Source organism: Meles meles, chromosome 2 (genome assembly GCF_922984935.1).
Source record: "Meles meles chromosome 2, mMelMel3.1 paternal haplotype, whole genome shotgun sequence".
NCBI lineage: Eukaryota > Metazoa > Chordata > Mammalia > Carnivora > Mustelidae > Meles > Meles meles.
The window spans coordinates 92,822,244-92,848,954 of record NC_060067.1 but is presented as its reverse complement, the minus strand read 5'-3'; the positions used below and the strand labels follow the sequence as shown (position 1 = coordinate 92,848,954).

The 26,711-nt window shown below is 40.5% G+C and overlaps 1 protein-coding gene across 1 annotated transcript in view; it reads right to left on the bottom strand.

The window, feature by feature from the left end:
• The window catches only part of PRSS12 (serine protease 12), a 71,079-nt gene extending 45,994 nt beyond the window's left edge, over nucleotides 1-25,085 (bottom strand). The window contains exons 1-4 of the mRNA XM_045997483.1: nucleotides 24,252-25,085; nucleotides 11,187-11,325; nucleotides 8,308-8,486; nucleotides 3,636-3,786 (exon numbers count right to left, since the gene is read on the bottom strand). Of these exons, the coding sequence (XP_045853439.1) occupies nucleotides 3,636-3,786; nucleotides 8,308-8,486; nucleotides 11,187-11,325; nucleotides 24,252-24,963 (1,181 nt within the window). The 5' untranslated portion in view covers nucleotides 24,964-25,085. The remainder of the gene's footprint in view (nucleotides 1-3,635; nucleotides 3,787-8,307; nucleotides 8,487-11,186; nucleotides 11,326-24,251) is intronic.
• Between the last annotated feature and the right edge of the window lie 1,626 nt (nucleotides 25,086-26,711).

Sequence of the window (26,711 nt, the reverse complement as noted above, 5' to 3'; positions counted from 1 at the left end):
TGAAATCTGCTTAGGAAAAAAAATCATAAATCGAGACAAGCAACAAAATTATGCTGTTATCAACCATGTGCCACTAAAACTATTTCATCTGAAAGTGCTGTGCCACTAAATAAGCAAAAAATTGTAAAGGAGGAGCAGGTGCAGAATATTGCTTTAATGCAAACTTAGGAGAGAACTATAAAACCAAGTGAAAGAAAGGCAAATACAAACAATATTAGCTCAGAGCATCAGAGTGCTGACAATAAAAACAAATGTCTACCAAGCTGAATCATTGGTTGCTGCATAGGCTTGTGGAGAACTTTTGCCGCCTTGTATATATCTGCAGGTATTTTTCCTTTCAATTACTTTTCCAAACATGAATTTCCTCGTACGAAAGATAGCAATAAGCTAATGCTCGAGAAAGATATAAATACTTGGCCTTCACATGTGTTCAATATTAATATAGTCTTCCTGGTGATTCTCTGTATCTTTTCTCTGTAATAGACTATTGTTTGTCAATATGGTCCATGTTCAGGGCGCCTGGGTGGCTCAGTGGGTCAAGCCTCTGCTTTCAGCTCAGGTCACGGTCTCAGTGTCCTGTGATCGAGCCCCGCACTGGACTCTGCTCAGCAGAGAGCCTGCTTCTCACTCTCTCTGCCTGCCTCTCTGCCTACTTGTCATCTCTGTCTGTCAAATAAATAAATATTTTTTTTTAATATTTTTTTAAATGGTCTATGTTTAACAGTTTAAGAACTGTTTAAGTGAAAGAAATCTTTGGCTCTCGAGAAAGAATTTTACATTACAACAAATTTTTAGAATCACTTCTATAATTATAAATATAATCAATATTCACAGTGTATCTCCAGGATACTCTAAATTTTCTATGCAAATCTGCGTTTTCCCCCACAGAAATATATTAATAATTTAAAAATGCCTTGTAGCTTAAGTTTAGAGTAATCCATACAGCAGCTAGTAATGTTAAATACACTATTACTCCACCCTTCAAGTTCTTACACTTGATCTTAGCCGAAAGACCGAGAAGCGATCCACTCTTCAAGTTCTTAATATTTTTGGCAAAGACATAGGTTTCTTAGTAACTAATATGAAAGTCAATTAGCACCACATAATTGGTCACCAGTAAATATACATATACACACACTAGAATGTTTTAAAAATATGAAATTCATAGATACAGCTAACTAAATGTAAGTTCTGAATAGAGAACTAGTGTTGGATAATCTACCACCAAATACTCAGTTTATTTTGAATGTTAGAAACATCTTTCAACTACAACGGTCCCTAATTTGACTGACCTTGAGAGCCAATGTGTATTATATACTTATTATGTGTGCTAACTGCTCTAGAACCTGGGTTAGACAACAGTTCCTATATGTCAAGAAATACGTTATAGATGGGGGAATCGGACGAAGAGATACTCTAACTTTTCTCATCTCCACAAGTAGGACACAGATCCAGGTTGTTCTGAGTACAGGGCACATGATAACTTTATGCTACGTTCATTCTAACAGCAACACCTGGAAATTTGAGGAAGACTGGTATTGAAATCGATACACCCACAGAATATTTTTAAAATCTAGTCTCAAAACAAATGCTTAATAAGACTTTTTCTCAAAAGGAACTGGCTGAAGGAACTTCTAACCCACCCAAAGAAAATGATCATAACAGTAAACTTCACACCACTGATAATTATAAGCTCCAGAGACACAGGATTTGCCTTGCAGGTCCTGTCCTATACCTGAACTCTGAAATAGCCATTAGGTCGCAGAATCAGTTACAGGGGAAATGTAACTTGACAGTGAAGGATCAGGCTAATGCCAACTTAACCCAGTGCTCAAGCTTAGCCCCAGCAGTGGGAAGACCCCAAGACACATCACCTGTGATGAGTCCTGGCCAAAATACCTGCTTTGAGCTAATCAGACATTTGGATCTAGCCTCCAATGTCAGGAATTACAAGAGCCAGAGGAGTCAACTAAATGACACCAGTAGGAAGAAATGAGACAAATCCAGGGGAAAGGACATTCTCAAGAACAAATGTCTCTCTCTTCCACAAATCAGTGTCATGAATAACAAGAGGCTGTTCTAGATTCAAAAGACACTTCAGGTACACAACATCCAGATGCACTGCATGATCCTGGACTAAATTCTGCTTAAGACAGTCCATCTGCCAAGGACACTGTGGGGGCCACTACAAGAAACTCACTGTGTTGGGGTATTAGAAAATGTTAAGAATGATCATCAATGGGGCGCCTTGGTGGCTCATTCAATTAAGCATCTGATTTCTGCACAGGTCATGATCTCGAGGTCGTGATATCCAGCTCCAAGTAGGACTCCACACTGGGTGTGACATCTGTTTAAGATTCTCTTTCTCTCCCACTGCCCCTCCCCCACCGCTTGCACATACACACACACTCTCTCTCTCTAAAAAAGGGGGTAATTACCAATGATATTAGTTGTGATAATGCTAATTTGGCCATGTAGCACCATGTTCTTATTTGTAAGAGATACATACTGAAGTATTTAGAGAGAGAATGTTAAAATGTCAGTATTTTACTTTAAATTGCTTCATTATAAATACAGAGTTTTGAAAAAGAGGGGGCCAGTCACAAAACAAATAAGTATAAATGGTGTAAGGTTCAAAAATCATGCTTCAGCATCAAGGATTATGCTTAATTGAAAAGAAGTGATACGTGAACAGTAAGCTTTGATCTAAAGAGGCCACCCATCACCACCACCTGCAAAAAGCGAAAGGAAGAAATTTACAAATTTTAAAGTAAAATATCAACTTTGAAAAGATCCCCTAATTTTATCTTGTTTTTTTAAGATTCATGTATCAATTTTACAGAGAGAGTGTGGGAGGTGGAGATGGGGGGGGAGGGGCAAAGAGAGGGGGAATCTCAAGCAGACTCCACGCTTAGCACGGGCCCATGGAGGGGCTCCATCTCACGACCCTGAGATCATGACCTGAGCCAAAATCAGGAGTTGGACGCTCAACCAACCAAGCCAGCCAGGCACTCCAATCTCCTAATATAATTTTAGAGAAACTTTTAGGTGTGTTATACCAATATTCAGAGTCACTAAAGAAAGGGTTTAAAAAACAAAATTACAGCATCCTATTCCAGAATAGGACTTAGGACAACATGAAATGTTCATTTTTATACCGCTGTTTTTATTACACATGCTTCATTTCCACATCCTACGTGGGAATTATTTCCTTTGCACATTAAATAAACATCTTCTGTTCTAAGCACATACCTAACAAATCAGAAAGCAAAGTCAAAAGTTGAGATAATACTTGGAGACAGAAACTGAACTTCAGTTAAACCCTAACAGCAGATGACTTCAGTAAGTCTTTGTTACCGACAGTGCTGGTCATTACCTGAGAATAATATAAATGCAAATAATGAAAAGAAGTAAAAGAGATTCTCAGAGATATAAAAGCAATTGGATTCAGATACAAACAGGCTAGACCTATAGGTACACATAAATTCTCTTCAGGGAGCCTACAACCTAGCACAAAGATTGCAAGGTGGCTTTTTCTATTTGTTTGAGGAACTGTACAATTTAAATACACAGCCACCTGCCTCTGGGTATGGGAAGAAGAGATTCCAAAATTTAAACAAAGAATGAAAACAAACCTCAGGCCCAGCTGCCTGCAGATCACCTCTGCGTCTGCTTCATCCCACTGGTCATCACAGACAGTCCCCCAATGACCAGCATGGTAGATTTCCACTCGGCCTTCCCGCGCGCTGCTCCCACCCATGAGGCGTATGACGGGGAACGTCGGGCCTGCGCCAGGTGAAATTAGAAACAAATTACACCTACACATTTTCACTGAATGATGAGATTAGGTATATTCTATTTATTTGCCATTCTCAATAATTAAGTCATATTTATTAAACCACCTCAGGGATTTGCACACACACACACACACACACACACACACACATAATCCAGTATGTATTACAGTATTCTTGACCAATTAAAATACTCCAAATTGGGGGTGCCTGGCTGGCTCAGTCAGTAGAGCGTGCAACTCTTGATCTCTGGGTTGTGAGTAGTCAGAGCCTTGCGCTGGGGGCAGAGTTTACTTAATAATAGAAAAAAGTTTTCAATAAAAATTATTTTAGGGGTGCCTGGGTGGCTCAGTGGGTTAAAGCCTCTGCCTTCGGCTCAGGTCACAATCCCAGAGTCCTGCGATCGAGCCCCACATCGGGCTCTCTGCTCAGCAGGAGGCCTGCTTCCTCCCCTCTCTCTGCCTGCCTCTCTGCCTGCTTGTGTTCTCTGTCTGTCAAATAAATAAATAAATCTTAAAAAAAATTATTTTAAAAAATACTCCAAATTGAATTACATTCATACAAATAGCTCCTAAGAGGAAGTAATCCAAATTCACTTTTCCTCCAACAACCTCAGAAGCCAGAAAAGACACACTCAAAACTATAGTTTATTGGAAACACATTTGATTTTTATGGTATTACAGTGGGACACTAATTTTTTTATGCACAGTAACTTGAGCATTACCAACATGTAATTCTTAAAAACAGCACTTATGTCTGTAACATCCTTGTCTTCAGTACAGGAATATTTTTGTATTTGTAGAAATCAAGTTAACATCTAACTCATTATAACAAGGTAGTGAACATCATGGCCAATACCTACAAAAAACAAGATTGAAGAATTCACTTGGGTATGAATCGGCTCATATTCATTTTCTAAGAACTACCAAAGGCTTCCCATTGCAAACTCCTTATTACGGTCCACAGTGCCCTGAGCTAGCCCTTGTTAGTGTCCTGAATATCCCTCTCTACACCTGGCCTCCTTCACCGGGCTATACCTACGACGCCCTCTTCCTTCTGTCCCTTAAACACTCAAGGTTGTTTTCCACCATAGGGTTTGTACGCTTCCTGTTCCTTCTACTTGAAAAGTGTTCCTGCATGTCTTCCCCTGGCTTCATCACTCTCATCATTTAGTTCTCAACCCTGAATTGTCCTTTGTTTAAGAGGCCTGCCCTGGTCTTCCTAACCAACACAGCACACAAAGTTACTCTCTACAACATTGCCTTCCAAATATTTATTTTATCTAAGACTGTCATTGATTCATTGATTTTCACATTGTCTACCTCCTAACAGCTAGAACTCAGGACAGAGACCGTGCCTTTCTCTTTCACCTGTGTATCTTAGGTACCCAGCATACAGAAGGCATGTAATAGATATTTGTTGACTGACTGGACTGATAAGTGACAGCCAGACGCCTAGAAAGAATATTCCAAACAAGAAAAAACACTTAGCAATATTCATTCACTCAATTCTGTTTAATAGATACGAGGCACCACAGGGGAATTTAAAGGAGCACTAGACAGACCCTATCATCAGGAGGTTTGCCACCTAAGGTCATGGTCAAAATGAGCACAGAGAAGATCATCAAGACCCTGCGGGGGCTCACAGGCAAGGCTTACCATTGGAGGTAGCCTGGAATCCCTTCTGAAGAAACTGGTATCTGAAGAGGGCCAAGGTGGATGGATGGGATTTCAGAAGTCAGTGATAGGGTAAGTGCAGTTCAGCAAAGTGAACAGTATGAGCAAATGTACAGAAGCACAAAGTTGAATGTGTTTGGGAAATAGCAAGACAGTATACTTTTTCTAGAATAAAGGATGTAATAGGGTAAAAGGTTCAAAACAGGCTGGGCCCCTATTCAGAAATTTAATTGCAGCTTTTGCCAAATGCTAACCATTTATCCACATGAAGTATGCTTCTAATTCCCCCACAGTGTAAGCAGTTGTCAGTAAATAGTATTGGGATATTCATATTTATATTCAAACATCATACCTGAATTCTGAATCAGAAATTCAGGTTAGTGAATATTTACATACACTCATATTCTGATCTTCATAATTTAGCTTATTTACATAAGTCAACTAGTATTTACAATTTGTAAAAAGGATAAAGACAGTTTTAATAAACATAAGTGTTCTCAGCATTATATATTAGCTTCTTATAATTAACTGATGCTGAGTGGTCTAAAAAACTTATATTTGCATGTTATGTTTATTTTTCCTTTAAAAAGCTTGGAAAATATAGAAAGAAACAATGGGAAAATGTATTAGTTTCTTAAATTATTATATTCTCCCCTGCTTCTCTTCCCCCTCCCACTATGGTAAGATTGGAGAAAACAGAAAAAAAAAGTTTTTTAAGACTTTATTTATTTATTTATTTGACACATGGAGAGAGAGAGAGAGCACAAGCAGGGGGAGCTGTAGAGGAAAAGGGAGAAGCAGGCTCCCCACTAAACAGGGAGCTCAATCCCAGGGATCATGACCTGAGCCAAAGGCAGACACTTTTTTTTTTTTAAAGATTTTATTTATTTGACAGGCAGAGATGACAAGTAGGCAGAGAGAGAGGGGAAAGCAGGCCCCCCGCTAAGCAGAGAACCCGATGCAGGGCTCAATCCCAGGACCCTGGGATCATGACCTGAGCCGAAGGCAGAGGCTTTAACCCACTGAACCAATAGGTGCCCCAAAGGCAGACATTTAACCAACTGAACCACTCACGTGCCCCGGAAAACAAAAAATTTTAAGAGGAAATTTAAAATCACCTACAACCCAGAACTATATGGCCTACTACCTTTAATTTTTTAGTGTCATGTTTTATTTTAAAACATGTGGGCTTTTTCTGGCTGTATGAGTAATTGTGAAAATACAGAAGATTTCAAAGGCAAAATTTCATCAACATCCCACATCTTCCCAACATGCACACAAAAAATCCTTTGAAAGAGCATTTGGTGAGGTAGTTGACTCATGGCTAACTTATGGATAAATAAAACTCCCAGACATGTTCATTTAAATTACTATTTCCTATGTCTAGTACTGCTACACAATTTCCTACTTTATAAGTGTTGGAAAAACAACAAGTACTAGATGACAGGGCACTAAATGTAATTTCCAAACTAAAAAAATGTATTAAAGGTCTATTAGTATGCCTTAAAGTAGACTCAGTGTTTGTTGATCTAAGCTGTTTCTTTCACTTTCTCACTTGGTCTTTTTTCTCTCTCACTTTTATCTCATCTCAACCTCTCACATTTTCATATATGCTTATGAATGACCTTAAATTTATCTTCGCAACTGGAGTATAAACAGGTGAATAGATGATGAGAGCAAAAGGAATTTTTTAAGTGGAAAGATAATCCTGAAAGAAAAATAATTATTTTTTTCAAGATTTTATTTACTTCAGTACTTGAAAAATGCCAAACATTTTACCCAACAGGTGGAGTATGAGTATGAGTACGAGCACTAATCTACAAAAACTAATGCACCGTTGAACCCAAATCACATCATCCTTGAAGCAGCAATGCATAAACATCTACCTCCCAAAGTAGCATTACCCAAAAGTGGAGAATCAAAGGAAGAAGAGGAAAAATTTCCAAAACATCAAGATTTAACATGCATTTGGCCCACTCAAAAAAGAATGATGGTTCTCAAAGCACATACCTGCACCCTATCTTCCAGTTGGTTCTTCCAGCCAATTCACAGCAATTACTCTAAACTGAGGCTCTGTGTGTTTTGTGGTGAGAGAGTTTCCATTCCTCTCCTGATTCTTGCACTCCAGCAGAAACCAATGCCCTGGGCTGGCTGCTAGCTTTTTAAGACCTGGAATATCTGACCACACTGCCATCTCCAAGGAGAATGCAAAAAGGGATACTGTGACAGGGTGCTAGTTTCAGGTTCTGGTCACACAGTAAAATACACCATGCTTTCCAGAAAACCCATCAGCCATCATGAAAAGCAGCTGTTCCCTCCTCCACATAAGTTCATATGACCATATGCATATATGTGTACTAAACCATGTTCATCATCTCACGGTTAGCATATAGTGCTCAGAAGGAACCTTTATCCGAGGCAGTTATCCATATTATGGAATGTGCTATTGACAACTCAAAGGAGAACACTGGTACCACGGTTATAATCTATCCTATAAAGTGAAAATATTTTCTTGTAGTTGCTGGGTTCCAAGATGATTTTCCATCTTGATTCTATCATGACCTTCCATTAGCAAAATAAACGATTTATGTACAATATACAATATTTCTGTAAGAAAATTAGATAAAATAGAAAACACGTTGAGTGAGATATCATTTGAGAGTCAAAAGGAATTCAGAATGTTAGACGCACTCTTATTGAAGACTATTTGACTACATAATACGATGATTCAGGCTTATGTCTGTATTTAAACTCTTTGAGGAAATGATTTAACGAAGACAATTTTATCATCTGGAATCTTGCTGAAAACACAATGAAAGTAAAAGAGAGTTTTTTACCCTGGGAAAAGCTACACGTGACAGCAGCTGCCATCTTCTGAGGACACGCCCCACCCTGCCAGATGTCTTTTTCACAAAGCAGTATATTTTCTTCATCTCCTCGGCAACGGACATTGCTCCAATAAATGGGAATAAGGCCCAGTCCAGAAAATGGGGTTTGTTTTGCGACTCCTTTTCGCCTGGAAACACAATGATCGAGGTTAGGTTTATCAAACATAGGTGAAATTTTTTGTGAAAGTATTTTGATTTTTTTAAGTGGAAGAAATCAATAAGGATAGATGTGGGAGGAGAAAAAAAGACAGATGTGGGAGGAAAACAAAACATAATGGATTACATAAGTTTCAAGGAAATCAAAACGTCAGATCAGAACTTGCACTGATTACCTATGGCAATCTTTTTAATCATCTTAAATAATGGTATGCATGTGCCTTTCGTACCTACAGCTGATTTTAGGGGAAAATACATATATATGGGTAAATACTACAGTTTTAAAAAGAAGCCTGGTAGTTTTGTGGAAGAAGTGTGTCATGTGGCTCAGTGAGACATGGATTCTAGTCTGGACTCTGCTGCAAATTGCTCTAAGCTGTGAGTTTCTGTAAGCTCTGCCTTCTGATGTCTAAGAAGAGGGCTGGTCTGGATGTGTGACAATTTTCTTACTCCAACATTTTAGGCTAGCATTTTCTTTCTTTTTTTTTTCTTCTTTTTTTCTTTTTTTTTCTTTTTTAAAGATTTTAGTGGGGGGCAGAGGGAGAAGCAGACTCCCCGATGAACAGGGAGCATGACTCAGGGCTCAATCTCCAGAACTCTGAGATCATGACCTAAGTCTGAAATGAAGAGTCAGGCGCTTAACTGACTGAGCTGCCCAGGCGCCCCTAGGCTAGCGTTTTCAAAATGATTACTATTACACATAAATAAGATAATATCAGGAGAGGCAATCCATTCCCAAAATTTTTAAAACCTTATATATAGTATTTATTTGCAAGACTTTGAACCAATTAATAAAATGGTAACATGCAGATGGGCTCTGCTTTTAACTTCTCTAATCTACATGTTTTATAAGTAACCTCTGATATGTGTGAATTGATATTAAATTTTAAAAAGATAAAGGTTTATCTGATTAACATAGTAGTCTCTAGAATTATCTCCATACAATAGCTTCCACCATCAACCAAACAGTAAACATTTGCGGTATATCAAAATATGAACATGTCTTAACAGCAATAATTCTGAGTTGTTCTGATCTAATTATATTTTTTAATGGACTACTAAAAAATAAAAAAAATAAATAAAAATGGACTACTAAGGGGTGCCTCGCTGGCTCAGTCCGAAAGCATGGGACTCTCGATCTCTGGGTCAGGAGTTTGAGACCCATGTTAGGTATAGAAATTATTTTAAAAAAACAAAAAAGTAACAACTAAGAGATGTTGTAAGTAATCTGATCAGTGTATCCGAAGTTTCTGTGCACAGAATGATAGTTTATATTTCTTCATCAACCAAAAGACTGGTAACCATGTGGCAATTCACATTTCCACTATAGTGTGCTGGTTTTTTTTATGTCACTCCCATTGGAAATCATATTGTTCACTGATTCTCAGGGGTAATAAAAGCACATATAAATGTGTATGTTAAAGAAGACACTCACACCAGTCTACAAATCTGTTACAGACTGAGGCCCTCAAAAGAAAAAGCATCAAGTCAACACACTCTGTGTTCTATCCACCTGCCAACCACTATTTGCCAAAATATTCATCGATCAAATCAATAATTAACATTCCCAAACATCATAACACTTTATAGGCTATATAGCCTTATTCCTTCTCTCATCCTTATACCAACACCCATTTTTAAAAATTAGCTAATTAAGTACATTAAGCCTACCTGCTGCTCTAACAGCATCAAAATCTGAACAAAACTAAAGACTTCAGAAGGGTTTGTCTTCATTAAATATTCATTGCCCACCCTCCTAATGGGAAGACAGGAGGAAGTGGACAAATTGAAGTTCTTACTGACCCGACTGCAGTTGATCTTTTCTATCCTCCTATAAATATTGCCGCTCACTGATTATTAATCCAAAATACTTGTAAACTGCAAAACTTTTTTCAGTCTTTTGGACTTGCCTGTTCATGACAAGAGAGTTTCCATGCTTTCTAAAGATCTCTAGTGAGAAAGGCCAAGAAAAACATCTGGCAAGTGTATTTACAAAAAAATAAAATAAAATAAATGGGACACAAAAACAATAAGAACCACAAAAGCAAAACCTTTTGTTCCAAAATGGAGCCTTCCGCTCCGGGGGAAGCCCCCTGGCACGTGGCGTTAAAGGTGCCCGGGCTGGTGGCAGGTAGCGAGCACCGACGGTGTACAGAGTGTTGAGAGCCGCGGGGGAGCAACGGGCTCCAAGGGGCACTGCTCGTGCTGACGGAGGCCGCCCCCCTCCAGCAGGACGTCCTGGGCACAGAAACCCCAAGCCTGGACCCCACGCCCTTCCCACCGAGGAGGAGAGCGCAGGTGGACTTCCGCCTCCTTCCCGCACAAAAAGGTGGAAGCTGTGGACGGCTACGAGTAACCAGTGAAATGCAGATGATGCTACCTGGAAATAACAATCCTCAGAATCATGTTCCTGGCTTCCCAGGGCTAAGCGATGATTTTTAAATACATAGACCAAAGGATGCTTTTAACGTCTGACCACTCAGCATTTGCTTATTTCCGTCTGCATTCCTTCCCCGTGGGGCCCTTTCTTTATGGCTCTAGGGACAAGTGACAATGAGGGAAATGAGACCAAAGGAAGGAAAACATGCGTCATCTTTCCATGGCAGTGATGGGTGCCCGCCATTACTCTCCCACATCAGCAGCTTGATGTGGGAAAGGCTGGATGAACTCACCCCAGCTGCAGTTGGTGACAAATGACGGAGGCGTCAGAATCATCCCAGTGGCTGCCACAGACTGTGCCCCAAGCTCCATTTGCATATATTTCCACGGTGCCTTCAAACTCATGTTTGCCACCTTGAAGCCGCACTGACCCTGAAGTAGAAAAGAATCCCAAAATCCTTTAATAGCAAATAATCATTTGAACATACTGAGCCCGTCCTCAGTTAACATTTTTCCACATAAGCAGATCCAGCCAGAACAATTTGGCCTCCATGTTCACAGCCCTGGTTCTTTGTTTAAATGAGGATTTCACAGATTCTATTTTATTTTATTTTATTTTATTTATTTTATGTTTTTGGTAGTTAACATCATAGCCTTAATAGGAATTATGCTTTCTTTTTTAGTTAAGCAAACAGAAAGTCCAATTATATTTTAAAAGGAGAAAAGCGGAAGAGTATGACTAATGTCTGATATTACATCCCAAATATTAGATGACATCACATATAAAATCCTTATCATGTACGTGTCACCTTCCACTTCACCTGAGGTCAGAGATAAGAAGCACAGAAATGAAATTCAGTGCTCTACTTATAAATTAGCTGTTACTGTGTTAATATTCCTTCCATCTGATTTATTCACCACAAAAGAGCAAAATGCTTTTTCCCTTTTTAACCTCAAGCAGTAGTCATGAAATTCTAAATATTATGCCTATAATTTCAAAAAGGTGTTGGTGTTGATGACATTGCCTAATAGCAGTCTTAGGAAAATTCCCACCAGGCAGAATCGTTTGGTTTAATTGAGTGTCCCTGGAAATTCCCCTCCCCTTACATATTAACTTCACTTAGCTGCTCCAGAGTCCATGATTTGAGTCACTCAGTCCTGAAAAGAGTCAAAAGTAAAATGCAAGCACCCCAGTAAAAATAACATCCCTTAAGTGAAGACAGATTGAGGCCCTACATTTCCCTTCTTATTAGCTCTGGTTTGCGGAGTGGCTACTGGGAGACCACAAGTGGGACCCTTAAGCAGAGACCAAAGCAAACTCAGACAGCTGAAGAATTTCACAAAACTCTGTTTAAAGCCACTTATGATGGCCTTCATTTCATAGGTAAAGAAATTAAGAGAGTAAGTTCTACCAAAAAATTCTGTCAAATTTTGCATATTTCAAACTCATCTCAAAGTCTGGCTTTAAAATAATTTTCCAAAATATTAGATTCACAAATTACCCATTCATTTCACTTGCACTGGCCTAGGCACCTATTATTTTCCAAGTCATCATCATTTAAAAATGTAACTATTTAAGAAACACATATTGTTTGTCTCATGACAAGTACAATAAATGGAGGCAAAACATTACACTGCCAAATCCTGATTATTCAGGAGAGAGCACGGACATGGATCATTTCACATGGCAGATAAATCTCAAAGTCATCATTCACACTTTCCAAACCTCTTCAATTCAGACTAAGCAAAAGGAAGCCCTGTTTAGCTAAAGGAAAAGCGTGAACTGCAAAAAAAAAATTTTAAGATTTTATTTATCTATTTTACAGAGAGGAAAAGAAGAAGAAAGCACAGAAGCAGGGGGAGCAGTAGAGGGAGAGGGAGAAATAGACTCTCCCCTGAGCAAAGAGCCTGACACGGGGCTTCATCCCAGGACCCTGGGATCTGAGCCAAACGCAGAAGTTCAACTGACTGAGCCACCCAAGCACCCCTGCAAAACATTTTTTTTTTAAGATTTTATTTATTTTTTTGACAGAGAGAGAGAGATCACAAGTAAGCAGAGTGGCAGGCAGAGGGAAAGAGAGAAGCAGGCTATCTGCTAAGCAGGGAGCCTGATGCAGGTCTCAATTCCCGGACCCTAGAATCATAACTGGCCCAAAGTCAGCCACTTTAACCAATGAGCCGCCCAAGCGCCCCACCTGCAAAACATTTTTAAAGAAACGGGTCTGAAGAGTTTAACTGAACTTTAATGACTTTTTAACCACAAAATCTCTTTTATAGAGACCTACATAATATCCTGCATATAGCAAATACCAGAATTTTATTTCAACTCAAAAATTCATTAGCTCACCTCAAACAAACATTACTTGAAATGATATTTAAATTAATCTATTATCTCTTTATTAACCCCCTTCTCCAAATTACTCATGTCAAGGGTTGGAAGAAAGTTCTTATAATGAAAACAAACTGGAACACTACTTAGGCGTGTTAAAAAAAAAAAAATCATAATAAAATGTAAAATACTGCCTACATCACCAAAAAGCTATCAAGAAGAAATGATGTGTGCATATCATTTAAATGATAAAGGCATTTGGAGATAAGACTCAGAAAACTCTGCATGAAGTATAATTACTACCCGTGCATCATAATAATGGCAAAGACAGAGCTGGAAATAGCTTCCAGGTGAACTATCACTTCCACCATCATTTCTCAGATTCTCCAAACATGCTATGAAAGCCTGGATTCATTTAGCTGTATCTGCTATATGGCAAGAAATGTGGAGTGTTCATCCAATTTTCCTTTAACAAATGAATACAAATATTTACAATTCTGGAAAGTCAATTTGCAAGTCAATGACTAATGAATTCTCTGTCAGAATCCATTCCCATCACCAACTTCCCCAGCTCCCACACCCTCCTCGTTTATGTCATCCCTCACCCAGTTTATCCTTCTCATAAGGTCGTAAAAATTTCTAACATATTCTGACAAATTATCTACTTTGGACTCAGGGTGAGTAGTTCTTAATGGAAGATAATTCTATATAGTGCATGATTCTTCAAATAATTATTTGAAAGAGCACTTTACAAAACATCAGAACATGCTCCAAAATAATAAAAAAGTTTGAATGTACAATTTAGATTACATTTAAGATAAGTAGCAGTTTTTATTTGTTTCTCGTTTAACTTTGCTCTTGTTACGTCCATTTTCTTAGAATGGCCAAGATGGTCAAAATCTCAAAAACCATAACTCATTTCTCTCAATTTACGGATGAAGAGGATTTGGACCAAATCAACTGCCGTGACCACCTATTTCCTAGTTTCCTACCCTTCCTACTGTTCCTCTGTCTCCAAGTTACCTCCTAGACTCCTGTCCTTGCTACTGTCTCATCTCTGAACCCTAGCAAAGACTCTGCAATGTCTTTTTCATGTCTATGCATTCATGTTCTTTGCATAATGTACTTTATGCATTATGTCATGTGGCTTTCACCATGCTATGTGAAATATTCTATCTGAAATATTGCAACTAATCTATCAAACATTTTTTGGGAAGAAATAGCCAGACAGAAAGAGAAGACGGCTTGAAGAGGTTTTAACCTCTTCACAGCAAACAGGAGAGAACTGACTACTTTCCAGTGATCTACATTTGAGGCTGATCCCCCAGTGCAGGAGTCCCACGGGCTGTATAAATTTGTAGAAACACTACACATTCGCACAAATTTAGAGGTACACAATTACAAAGTGAAGGGAGGGAAATATCCTTAACTCAACTAAAAAAACGAAAAAAACAGTGAAACAATGAAGCACTCCACAAAGGTCAAAGTCCGGTAAACTCACTTACATTGCTAAAGTAATATAAAACTCTTTTATTATTAAAAATTGATCCCTCTTCCTTCCCTCACACTCCTACTCCAGCGAAGCACTTTGCAATGCTCCTCACGGTGTCAGCTAATGTCTCTGGAACACATGGGCTGCCCTGGCTTAAAGTTTCTCAAGTGCCAGTCTGATGGAAAATTATTCTATTCTAAATGTTTCTATTTTTAAAATGTGTTAATAATAAAAATTTAAAATTTGAAGTCTCAAATAGAGGTTTCAGGACAACTAAAACAGGCATTACAATATTACAAAACAAAACTTTCCAGAAGAATGTCTGGAACTGTAAAGCTATGCATGATATCATGTCATGGAGAGGCCTGCCCAGAGTTCTCAAGAGATTGTCGCACCCCCCCTCAAACACCAAAAAAAGTCAACTGTCTGTTGGTTAATTACAATTACCTAAAAGCAAAAATGTGTCAATGCGCAATAATGCTCAGAGTTCTACCATCTTAATTCCTTGCCCAAACTGTTGAACTTATTGTCATTTTAGTTTACTATTATTTTTCTTCTTTGTAGTTATAACTCTAGTTTTATAAAAGAAAGGGAACATAAAAGATGTATGTTACTTGGGCGCCTGGGTGGCTCAGTGGGTTAAAGCCTCTGCCTTCGGCACAGGTCATGATCCCAGGGTCCTGGGATCGAGGCCTGCATCAGGCTCTCTGCTCTGCGGGAAGCCTGCTTCCCCCTCTCTCTCTGCCTGCCTCTCTGCCTACTTGTGATCTCTGTCAAATAAATAAATAAAGTATTAAAAAAAAAAAAAAAGATGTATGTTACTCAAATTAGCTTTACGGGCAGTTTTGCTAAAAAACAGGAGTTCCCTGTTGCCTAGTTGGCTCCATCAGCACAGCATGTGACTCTTGATCTCAGGGTCATGAGTATGAATCCCATGTGTGGTGGATGGTTTACTAAAATTTAAAAAATTAAAGAAACAAAAACAAAAAACAGGAATTCCCAAAATGAAAAGACATTAAAAAAGGACTCCCTTTAACCATTTTATCCGTCTCAGTGGAGACAAAGAAATCTTCCAGAAAATAGCTGACTAGATTAAAATTCCTTTCATAAGTCTCATTAGTTTATCAGTTTGTAAGCCTATTATGACATGAATTCTATTCCTCCCCCCACCAAAATGTTGAAGTGCTAACCCCCACTACCTATACATCTTACCTTATTTGGAAACAAGGTCTTTGCAGATGACCAAGTTAACATGAAGTCATTAGGGTGGGCTCTAATCCAGTATGACTATGTGTTTATAAAAAGGAGAAATTTAGACGCAGAGACCCACACAGAGAGAGAACACCATCTGAGGATCGGGGTTACATCCTACAAGCCTTGGGATTAATCAGAAGCTAAGAGATCCCATGGACAGATCTTTCCCCGATGTCTTCAGAGGAAGGGCTGCCCTGCTGACACCTTGACCATGGATTTTCAGCCTTCTGAACTGTGAACCTGTATATATTTCTGTTGTTTAAGCCGCTCAGTTGCAGTACTTGTTCCAGCAGCCCTAGCAAACTCATTGAGCCATGACAGTATTACCCCCATCCTTGGACAGCTGGCAAAACCATCCTTTTCATACTCTATACTTCAAGGGGACCTAAAAGAAATACTAGGTCAGGAATCAGGTGAGTCAGCTGTCTTTGTTCTGTGAATCCCGCTCTTTCCAAAATAAACCAAATGAAAAGCTATGCCTATTTCGTTAACTAACATGTACTTAGAGAATAGCAGTCACTTGTTTGAAAGAAATACCAGCAAAAGGCAAGCAGTAGAGTTTTCTGAACAAATTTAATCATATATTTTTTAAATCTTTTAAAATCACAATTTGATAAATGAGTAAAATAAAATTACAGTTACCATACAAATCCTTTCTTATCTATTACTGATATTCACAGAAGCACAAAATAATTAATTTTAGTCATTGATATTGTTCTGATGGAACCAGAAAGAATGAACGCTGGTGACATCAAGCTATTGTTCAGATCACAGACAAAATATATACTTAAAAGCTGAAAGTGATAGAAAAATTCCGATGTGTGAACTATGCGGAAGAAAAAAGCCCATTACGTGTTGGACAATTTAGTACACATATTACACAAATGAATTAAACATAATCCTATGTCTTATACCAAATGCAAGACTGGGAAAATACACTAAATGAGCATGTCCTATCTTAATTATGAAATATAGAAAAAATTCTCATTACATAAAAACAACTGAACTGGGAGGTTGTTAGTCGAATTTTTCAAGTTCAGTACAGGAGGCTGCTTTAATTTTGATGTTTTTCTATGATTATATTTACCCATAATCAAAACTGGCTTTAGCACTGTGAAATAGATTTTATTCAAATCATGCCGTGTCAAAATGAAATTAAATCATCTTTTAACATATGAAACATTCCCTCAGATTGAGTTCCAAATGAACTATATCTGCCTCCATTAGTTCACATCTATAATTCATATTAGTAGTTCATTTATTATTCATGTAAATACCTTCAGTGTTGAGGGAAAAAAAAATCTCAACTGGTCTAAGTCAAAATGAGAGAGTATCTAAACAATGAGAGAGTCGCCTTAAAAGCAATTCTACTCATTTACATTGAGATTATTAGAAATTTATAAATTTTATCAATTATTACTTCCTTTAAAACACTATACAATATTATGCAAAAGGAGACTCTTTCCATGGTTTAATGATGGCATACTAAGAACACACGAGTATAACCTGAGCAGAAAACTTCACCAGTTGTGTGTCTCTGAACTATTCACATACAAGCAAATGGTATGGGTATTAACATTTCATTGTTCAGCTCTGAGTGATGAAATTAAACTACTCCTGTAATAATCCTCTTATCTGTCTCCTAGAGTAGGGATCACAGGAAAGGTAATGAAAATGCTTAGTATTCTTCTGACATCTCAATCACAGAGTAAGTGTCCTCAACCAGAGGACACAAGTGATTTCTTATTCATCTTTATAATTGCTGCTCCTAGTGTGAACTCAGAAAATGTTTAATGAAATCTATCCTTGCCTTGTTATAAGAACCAGCATTTTCCACCCGTTGCGTCCCTCTGGTGAGCCTAATAAGAAGTATTGACATGGAGTCTTGTAGTATGGGGAAAATCTCATTACTTTAGTGCTTTGCATACAATAAAATTTTTATTAATATTGTTGGGCTGACTTGCAGGACGAAAGGGGAGTCGGTAGGGGGGAGACTGCCCTGGAAAAATAAGATGCAAAAGAGGCAAAAACCAAACATTTCCTGAACAAGGTGCCAACCACAGAGAAGGCAACTAAATGAATTGTTCACATAGTGCACAACCAAATGCTTGTTTACTATGCAGACTCAAGGAAGAGATTTCAGAGGACTGCTTTCTATACGAGTTAATTCAGGGATGGGGGAAGCTTCAAAATTAGAATTAAAGTGTCTACCTCTGGGGCGCCTGGGTGGCTCAGTGGCTTAAGCCGCTGCCTTTGGCTCAGGTCATGATCTCAGGGTCCTGGGATCGAGTTCCGCACCGGGCTCTCTGCTCCGCGGGGAGCCTGCTCCCTCCTCTCTCTCTGCCTGCCTCTCTGCCTACTTGTGATCTCTCTCTATCTGTCAAATAAATAAATAAAATCTTTAAAAAAATAAAATAAAATAAAAAAATAAAAGTGTCTACCTCACAATTGAGATAACTTCAGTATCTTAATAATTATGGAATTATTCACTTCAGACATAAATTTGCTTGACCTGCAAATAGCATCCTCAAACAAGGAAATAAGCTTTTTCAATCAAATCAGGGTCTAAATGTGATTCAGTTAGATTCAGCTGAAAAATAAATGTAACATTTCACAGAAAATTTTTTAACATACTTCCTACTATTTTTTTAATCGCATTGTTTCCCAAATGCAAGGACAAACTCCAACCATACTTCTTAGCAGACCCTGTTGGTTCTCCCAAAAATTACCTCACTTCCTCCTGCCAGGAAAGTCCCCAGGTGTTCCAGGATTCATCCTGATTAAACTACCCAATTGCGTTACCTGAATTTTCCTTTCCAGATAGCGCAGGATAAACATGTGATCCAGTCTTGGCCAATGAAATGCAAGAGGAAGTCGGTGGGGGGGTGTGTGAAATTCTAGGAAGGTTTCCTTGCTCTTTCTATGTGAATTACATGAGGAGGGGCCCCTCCTTTCTTCTGCAGGCTATCCTATCGCAATGGGAAGCCTGGAACAAGCCACACTTAGAGAACAGAGGAGCCAAGAGAATAGCAGAGAAACAGAGCCCTATCATGTTGGAGCCCAACTTCTTGTAATATGAACAACAAATCTCCTGATTGCTTCAGTCGTTTTGAATTGGGTTTTCTGGTCTTTGCCATGAAAACCACCCTAACTAATCCAAGCTACACTCATACCCAAGTAATTGTAATTTTTTCCTCTCCCAAAGGCATTTTTTTTTTCACATAATGTATATAAACTTGGCATCATAATGTATATAAACTTGGCATCCATCTTTTCCCCTTGCCATTATAAGCATTTTTCCATCTTTTATATATAATCTTTACAACATAGCAGCCATCAAATGAAGGACCTCTGTGTAGTATCTTATTGCTATATATTTAGGTTTGCCTCCACAATTATGAACCAAATCACTTTTTTTCTTCTCTCTCTCTCTTTTTTTTTTTAAGATTTTATTTATTTATTTGACAGAGAGAGACACAGTGAGAGAAGGAACACAAGCCGGGGGAGTGAGAGAGGGAGAAGCAGGCTTCCCGCCAGGCAAGGAGCCCAATGCGGGGCTCAATTCCAGGACCCTGGGATCATGACCTGAGCCGGGGGCAGATGCTCAATGACTGAGCCACCCAGGCGCCCTTTTTTCCTTTTTAGAAGATTTTATTTATTTATTTGAGAGAGAGAAAGCAGGAGCAGGGAGAGGGACAAAGAGGGGAAGAAGCAGACGCCCTGCTGAGCAAGGAGCGGGACCTGGGGCTCCAGGCGAGACTCCATCCCAGGACCTAGAGATCATGACCCGAGCTGAAGGCAGACACTTAACCCAGTGAGCCACCCAGGCACCTGTGAACCAAATCACTTTTACAAAGGTTACCTTAACACACACAGTGTTCTCTCACACACAAAGACAAAGGCCACGTATCTATTCACACTCATAGATAATCACTCACAAAAGACAATAGTATCTAGGGGCACATGGGTGGCTCAGTCAGTTAAACATTGGACTCTTGCTTGACTTTGGCTCACGTCGTCGTGTCAGGGTCATGAGACAGAGCCCTGTATCTGGCGCCAAGTCTGCCTGAAATTCTCTCCTTTCTCCCTCTGCCCCTCCCACTCAGTCTCTCTCTCTCTCTCTCTCTCTCTCTCTCTCTCTCTCCAAAATAAAACTTTTTCTAAAAAGGCAATAGTAACTAGGTATCTCATTTTCTTCTTTAAAAAAAAGAAGTCTTCAGACTATTAGAGTCCGATAATGCCTCAAATCAAAGTATTTTATATCTGCTTTATCCTGAAAAGCAGATTGAGCTCAAAATTTACAATCCAGCCAGGAAATATATAAAATCTGGTGTTGCTAATGTTTCTGAGAACCCGCTACACAGAATCAAGATGCAGCATTTTTTTAAAAGGGACAGTTTCCAGCCAACTTTTTAATTAACATTCACTTCAAACACCAGATGGACGTCAAAGAGTACAGCCTGTAAACAACTGCCCCACAAGTCTGCTACCTCTTTTTGAATCAGGAGACTGCAGAGGGTACATGTCTGCGAACAGCTTAGCATGACGACATGACAAAAAGTCAGATCTAGGAGTCATTCCTTCTGGTGAAACCTCCAATATTAGAGCATTATCACCATTTATTATACCTGTTTTGCCCATCAGTCATCAATCACCTGTGGCTGAGTTCCACTCGGCTGCTTGTAATGGAGAGTAGTTAGCACAGCATCAAGTTGTCCCATCTGCCATGCCGACCAGTGACTGGAAAGTGATTTTCCCTTCCTAGTCGGGAAGCTCTAAAGGGTAATGGGGGGCAGGGTGATCAACTGCATGTTAATTCTTTCTGTAGAAACATAAAAAATAACCTAGCTCATATGCAGTTAATAATCATATTCTGGTGATCTAGGTTATATTAACCCACACCAGTCAAACAAAAAACAGTGGTGCCATTTCCTAGAATGACACAAAAAGTTACCATAGATTGGCATGCCTTCTTGATCCTATACCTGGCAGAATTAAGTCACAGATGGTGGACTCGGTCTACCTAATCATCCACCACTGTACATTCTAGATGGGTTCCGATGTCCTCCCATGGTTTTCCCAAGTATGACAAAGGGTCTCCAGCATCCAAATCACCTCGACTGCTCATTAGAAATGCATATTCCTGGGCACCTGGGTGGCTCAGTATTAAGCATCTGCCTTCGGCTCAGGTCATGATCCCAGGGTCCTGGGATGGAGCCCCACATTGGGCTCCCTGCTCTGCGGGAAGCCTGCTGCTTCTCCCTTCTCCCTCTCCCACTGCCCCTGCTTGTGTTTTCTCTCTCACTGTCTCTCTCTCTGTGTCAAATAATTAAGCAAATAATCTTAAAAAAAAAAGAAGAAGAAGAAAGAAAAGAAAGAAAGAAATGCACATTCCTGAGACAGATCTAAAGATTACTTAATCAGGGCTTCTGAAGGCTTACAGCCTAGGTATCTGCATTTAAGAAGTTCCTAGGTGCTCATTATGAGAACAAACTCCCTGGGCTGATTTAGGTATTCCAATCCTCCAAACAACTCTATTACTAATTCACAGTTTCATACAATTAGGGCCCAGGCATCATCTTTCTCACTCTCAGACACTTGAGCCACTGGTACGTCCACACCTTGCCTTAGCCTACCTGAAATCCCCCCCAGTGCCCCTTCAAATAGGCTTAGACCAAGTCTCTACTTGAAGGCACCAACTTCCTCATTTCTCTCAATGCAACTAGATACGTGACTCTGGCTTCCAGTTTATTTCTTGATGGAGGGATCTCACTACTATAAATTTTCTTTCCTTTTGTTCTAGTTGTTTTTTGTAAAGAAAAAGAAAAAAAAAACTCTGGATATCTCTAAATCCTAAGATATGGGAAACCATGTGCATTGGACCAAACATAATTCCTTTCCTCTTTCCTTTAAGACTAGTCTTTACGCTACAAAAATAGGATGGATCATCAGACAGCACATATATTTTTCCATGTTTATATAATTAAAGAACTAGAGCAAAATGAGCTGTGACATGAGATTGTACACTGCCTTCTAATGTTGTTATGCGAAGTAAATGAGAAAACTAATACATAAAATGCTTAGCTCAGCATCCAAGATGGAATGAACGTTCAATGAATCCTAGCTGTTATCAGACCAGGTTATTTTGATACATGCTCAGAGCTGGAAAAGTTCTTTGAATCAATCTATTCAAAACTGCTTTTCTGCAGATAAGAAAATCAAAGCTCTGGGAGTTAAGAGTCTTACCCAACACTATATAGTACTGCCAGAGCCATAACAGACACCAGTGTTTTCTAAAGCATAATTCCATATTCTTTTCACTACTCCATGATAGCTTTGTTTACCCTCCTCAGTGAAATGTAGGACCAAGGCCAGAAAGCCATAAGTATGTTCAGAACATGCCAGTCATTTCAAAGGAATGGATCATGCCTAATCAGAATGTGAGTAAATGAAAGGATGGGAAGCTCTGGTTATCAAGACTCGTCTGTGAAAGTAATTAATTATTACATAGCCAGACAATTGTTTTCCTGTTCTGGGGGGGGGGGGGTGACATTTATCTCCCATCTTGGGTGGTTTCTTTTGTTTCTCTTCTGTTCAGTCCCTTTGCCCCAGGAAGTACTGCACATACAACGATTATGCAGTGTTTGGGATTCTGTCTGGTGAGAATTAGCTATGAACATAAAAACAACACAAAGAGTCTGTGCTGCTGTTAGATTTACATTTCTATTCAACACAAGGGAGAAAACAAAGAACAACCTACTCTCCTCGTTTGGAATATAAAGTTGAAGGAGTTATGTGTCAGAAAGAGAGCAATTTATGACTATAGGGTTTGAACTCCATTTTTCTTCAGTATAGCTGCATATATATGTATATACCCTAATATACATTTAAAAATAAGAAGCACCTTATAATAACAGGAAAGTGAAAAAAATTCCAATGTTTGCTGAACATGATATTTTACAACAGATAATCTCTTACAGTAAATAATGAGACAATGCTAGGGCTCTTTGCCTGATATCACCTCAATTTTTTTTATAGCCACATTGGCATTCTGTCCATGAAAGATGAGTATAGCAATGACTTCATTCACCAGACTGAAGGATAATTGATCTTAACCTTCCTATCACTTTCCTTTAACTCAAAGCTAATGCAATTCAGATAAATAAAAATGTCTGTAGGGAAAAAATAGCACTATGAAAGCCAACCTCCAAATTACCTCCGAAAATAAAGTACAACATATTTCAGGATCCCAATTCACAAAACCCCTGCCCCATAGCTTAGATGGAGAGCTGCCAACAAGATGTTTGAAGGAAAATTCAAACTTTGAAGGACATAAAGTTTTTCTTCCCAGCTATGAAAGAACGGGTGTGGTGGGAGCCCTAATGTTAAACAAAACCCCAGCGACTAAAAGTGAAGCACTGTTCAAAGGCAGATCACTTACTTACATTAAACCTATTAATATGTTTTCATTGTACCATAAAACCAAAACATGTTACCAACTTTATTTCTTGATGTCACCAACTAATCCCAGTTGCCCACAAAGAACATATACAGCTAAAAAATGCACCCTTGAGAAGTACATCTGAACATATAAAGTTGCTTCTTCCCTAAGTTACTCTTTTTCCTTTCTTTTCTCTTCACTCACTGATAATATTTACCAAATTGTGCCCCAGAACGTGAACATCATTTTGACAAGTTGTATTCTGATCAGGAATTTTTTTCAAACATAGGTCAATGGTGAGAGTGAAGGCAAAAAATGTATCACATTGTTCCAAATCAGGGTCTATCGGGAGAAGGTAAGGTTATTGGTTGTCATATTAGATTTAATATTTCCCTTTCCATAACAAGTAATTAGAAACTTTATCTCCTTTACTTTGCCTCTTCGGGGTAAATATGGTAACACCCCCAAGGCAAACTGACCTAAAGAACATGCATCCATCCAACGAACACACATCCACCCGACGAGCACGCGTGTACACACATACACACACAGACACACACAACAGTGGCCAGAGACCATATCCAGGAACCCAGGGCGCAGCACCTTGCACAAAAACTATCCTCACAACAACCTTCCCATACAAAGCACGCGTCGCTCATTTAAAGTCACCTAACAATGTACTTTGCTGGTAACTCGGCGGCAGCCAACCATCACACCTGGCAATGCAAACCCGAACCTCCACACTCACACCCCCTCTCCTCGAGGCACACTTAACGCCGTGGGCGAGCCGGGCTGGCTCCCCGCCAGTCCCGAGCTGCCGCCTCTGTCCCGGGACCACTCACCGTGTCTGCAGTCGCAGTAGCCCCAGTCCACCTTGCCGAGGGCGTGCCCATAGAAGCACCAGGGTCGGCCCGCGCCGTCCGGGCTCCGGCAGAAGTTGTGGCGCTGCCCTCGCAGCTGAGCCCAGCTCGCCGGGGGCGACCGCTCGAGGAAGGGCGGCACCTCTGCCCAGCGCAGACAAGGGGCGCCGAAGTCCGTCACGTTGACCCAGGGCTCGCCCGCGGGGCAGTCCCGGTGGTGAGGCCCCGGCGTGCGCCCGGCGTGGAGGGCGTGCAGGCGCTGGGCATGCAGCGCGGGCGGGGGGCGCGGGACGCGCGGGAGAGGGGACAGCGGAGGCGTCCTCTGTGGTCGCTGCTGGGTGGGAAGGTAATAAGGGTGCCGGGGACTTCCCGGGGGCGAATGGCGATAGGGGTGGTGGAGGGGGTAAGTGACGATTAGATCAAAGCCGGTCACTTCGGGGAGCGCCCCTAAAACCAGAGCCACCACGAAGCGGGCGAGCGTCATGGTTCCAAAGCAGCCGGGTTTGGTCCATGCTCCCCAGCAACTCCGGTTCTGAAGAGGAGGAGAGGACGGGGCGGGGGCGGGGCTGCAGCGTCCCTCGAATCCTCCACTAGAGTCCCCTCCCGCTACCCACCGCGCGAACCGCCCTCTCCTCCCCATTTCGCCTCCCGCCGCGCGTTGCGCTTTGCGCTCTGCGTCTCGGCTCCTGTCCATCCGAAGCGGCCGCCCGTGGTGAAATCTTGAGCTCCGCGGAGACTCGGCTGGTGGAGACGACTCGAAAAGAGAAGGCCCGGACTCGGCGGGGAGTGGTGGGAACTGAGCCCCAGGTAGCCAGCGGTGGCACGAGCCCAGGAACTCTGCCCCCTGGCTGCGGGCGCGGGGCGCGCAGTCTCCTGCCGGAGAGCTGGACCAGCGCTCGGCCCCTAGCCGGCTCCGGGCTGTCGCCGTCCAGACCAGACCAGCTGCTGGCACCGCCGCAGCCTCGCTGTGCCCCAGCCAAGCTCGAGGGTGCCAGTGCGGGGGAAGCTCTTGGCTGCTCCTTGCCAGGAGGCAACACCATCAGAGCTCCGAGTCTGGGTTCCAAGCTTGGCACTAGTCCCTGCAGCCATCTCTCCACCACCCACCCCCACCCCTGCCATGTCTCGTTTTCTTGGTTTTGAAAACTTCAGAAGTGTGAATGGATTTAGTTACAATTGTCCCCTGACAAGTCCCCAGGAGAAGAGCTAACAAAGCACAGGAGAAATGTTGAAGACATTTTACTTTAGTGTGAGCTCCTCAAGGACAAGACCACGTTTCATTTAGCTTTATATCCCAGTGCTTAACACTGTGCCCAACACTTATTAGGCTCTAATAAACATTTGCTGAAATTAAATTCCTGAACTGACCCAGGGAAAGGAGCCTGAGCCTTTCTACTTCCTGCCTCCCACTTGCCACCGGGTGCGCTGGACAACACCAGTTGTTTGGTTAATACCGGGATTCAGTGAGGCCCTGTTAATACCAAATTTCCTTTCTAACCAGAAAAGACTTCATCCGCCCGGGTCTCCATCCTATCCAAAAAGTCCATCCCTCTCACACCTGCTTCGTTTTTGCAGGGCAACGGACTTGAGTTAAGCCTACATATTTGCCTCTCCAAAGTGGACTCACAGCTGGTAATTTTGAAACCGCCCTGTTGTCTTGACCTTACCTTAGCAGCACCTTTCAACAGCTCCACTCCCCGTACCCAAAAAAGTTGGCTTTGAATTTTTAAAAAATCACTGGAGTTGGATATTTTAGGATTTCTCCTTTCATTGGTTCCTGACCATGCCACTGAAGTTAAACATGGAAAAGGAGAGTGCCTGGGTGGCTCAGTGGAGTGAGCCTCTGCCTTTGGCTCAGGTCATGATGTCAGGGTCCTGGGATGGAGTCCCACACCTGGCTCTCTGCTTGGTGTGGAGCCTGCTTCCTCCTCTCTCTGTCTGCCTGCCTCTCTGCCTACTTGTGATTTCTCTGTCAAATAAATAAATAAAATCTTTAAAAAAAAAACGTAGAAAAGGAAGGCCAGAGAGATGGTAATATTTACTTTCTGGTAATCACTTTTAAGTGTAAGGGAAGACTACTGTCCCATAATTTAATGTATCCCAAAGAAAACCTGATCATAACTTAAACATTTACTGTAAAACTAGGTTTCAACTAGAAACTGATTTAATTCTCTAACCTAGCTCAAATAATCCATTTTAGTTTAACTTTTGTGAATCATTGTACTGATTTTCCCCACTCCTATTTAATTAAATATTTGATTTTATTTCAGAATGACCTGGTAAAAAGCTATATATATTAGGAATCCCAAGGTGCATTTGTCAGATCTTTATTCAAGATGTTTTTGTTCAAGATGCTTGTATGCACTGTTTTGGTTGGTTGGTTGGTTTGCTCTTACTAATATTTTTCTGCCTCCAAAAGCATAATTAAAAGGGTACTCGTGCAAG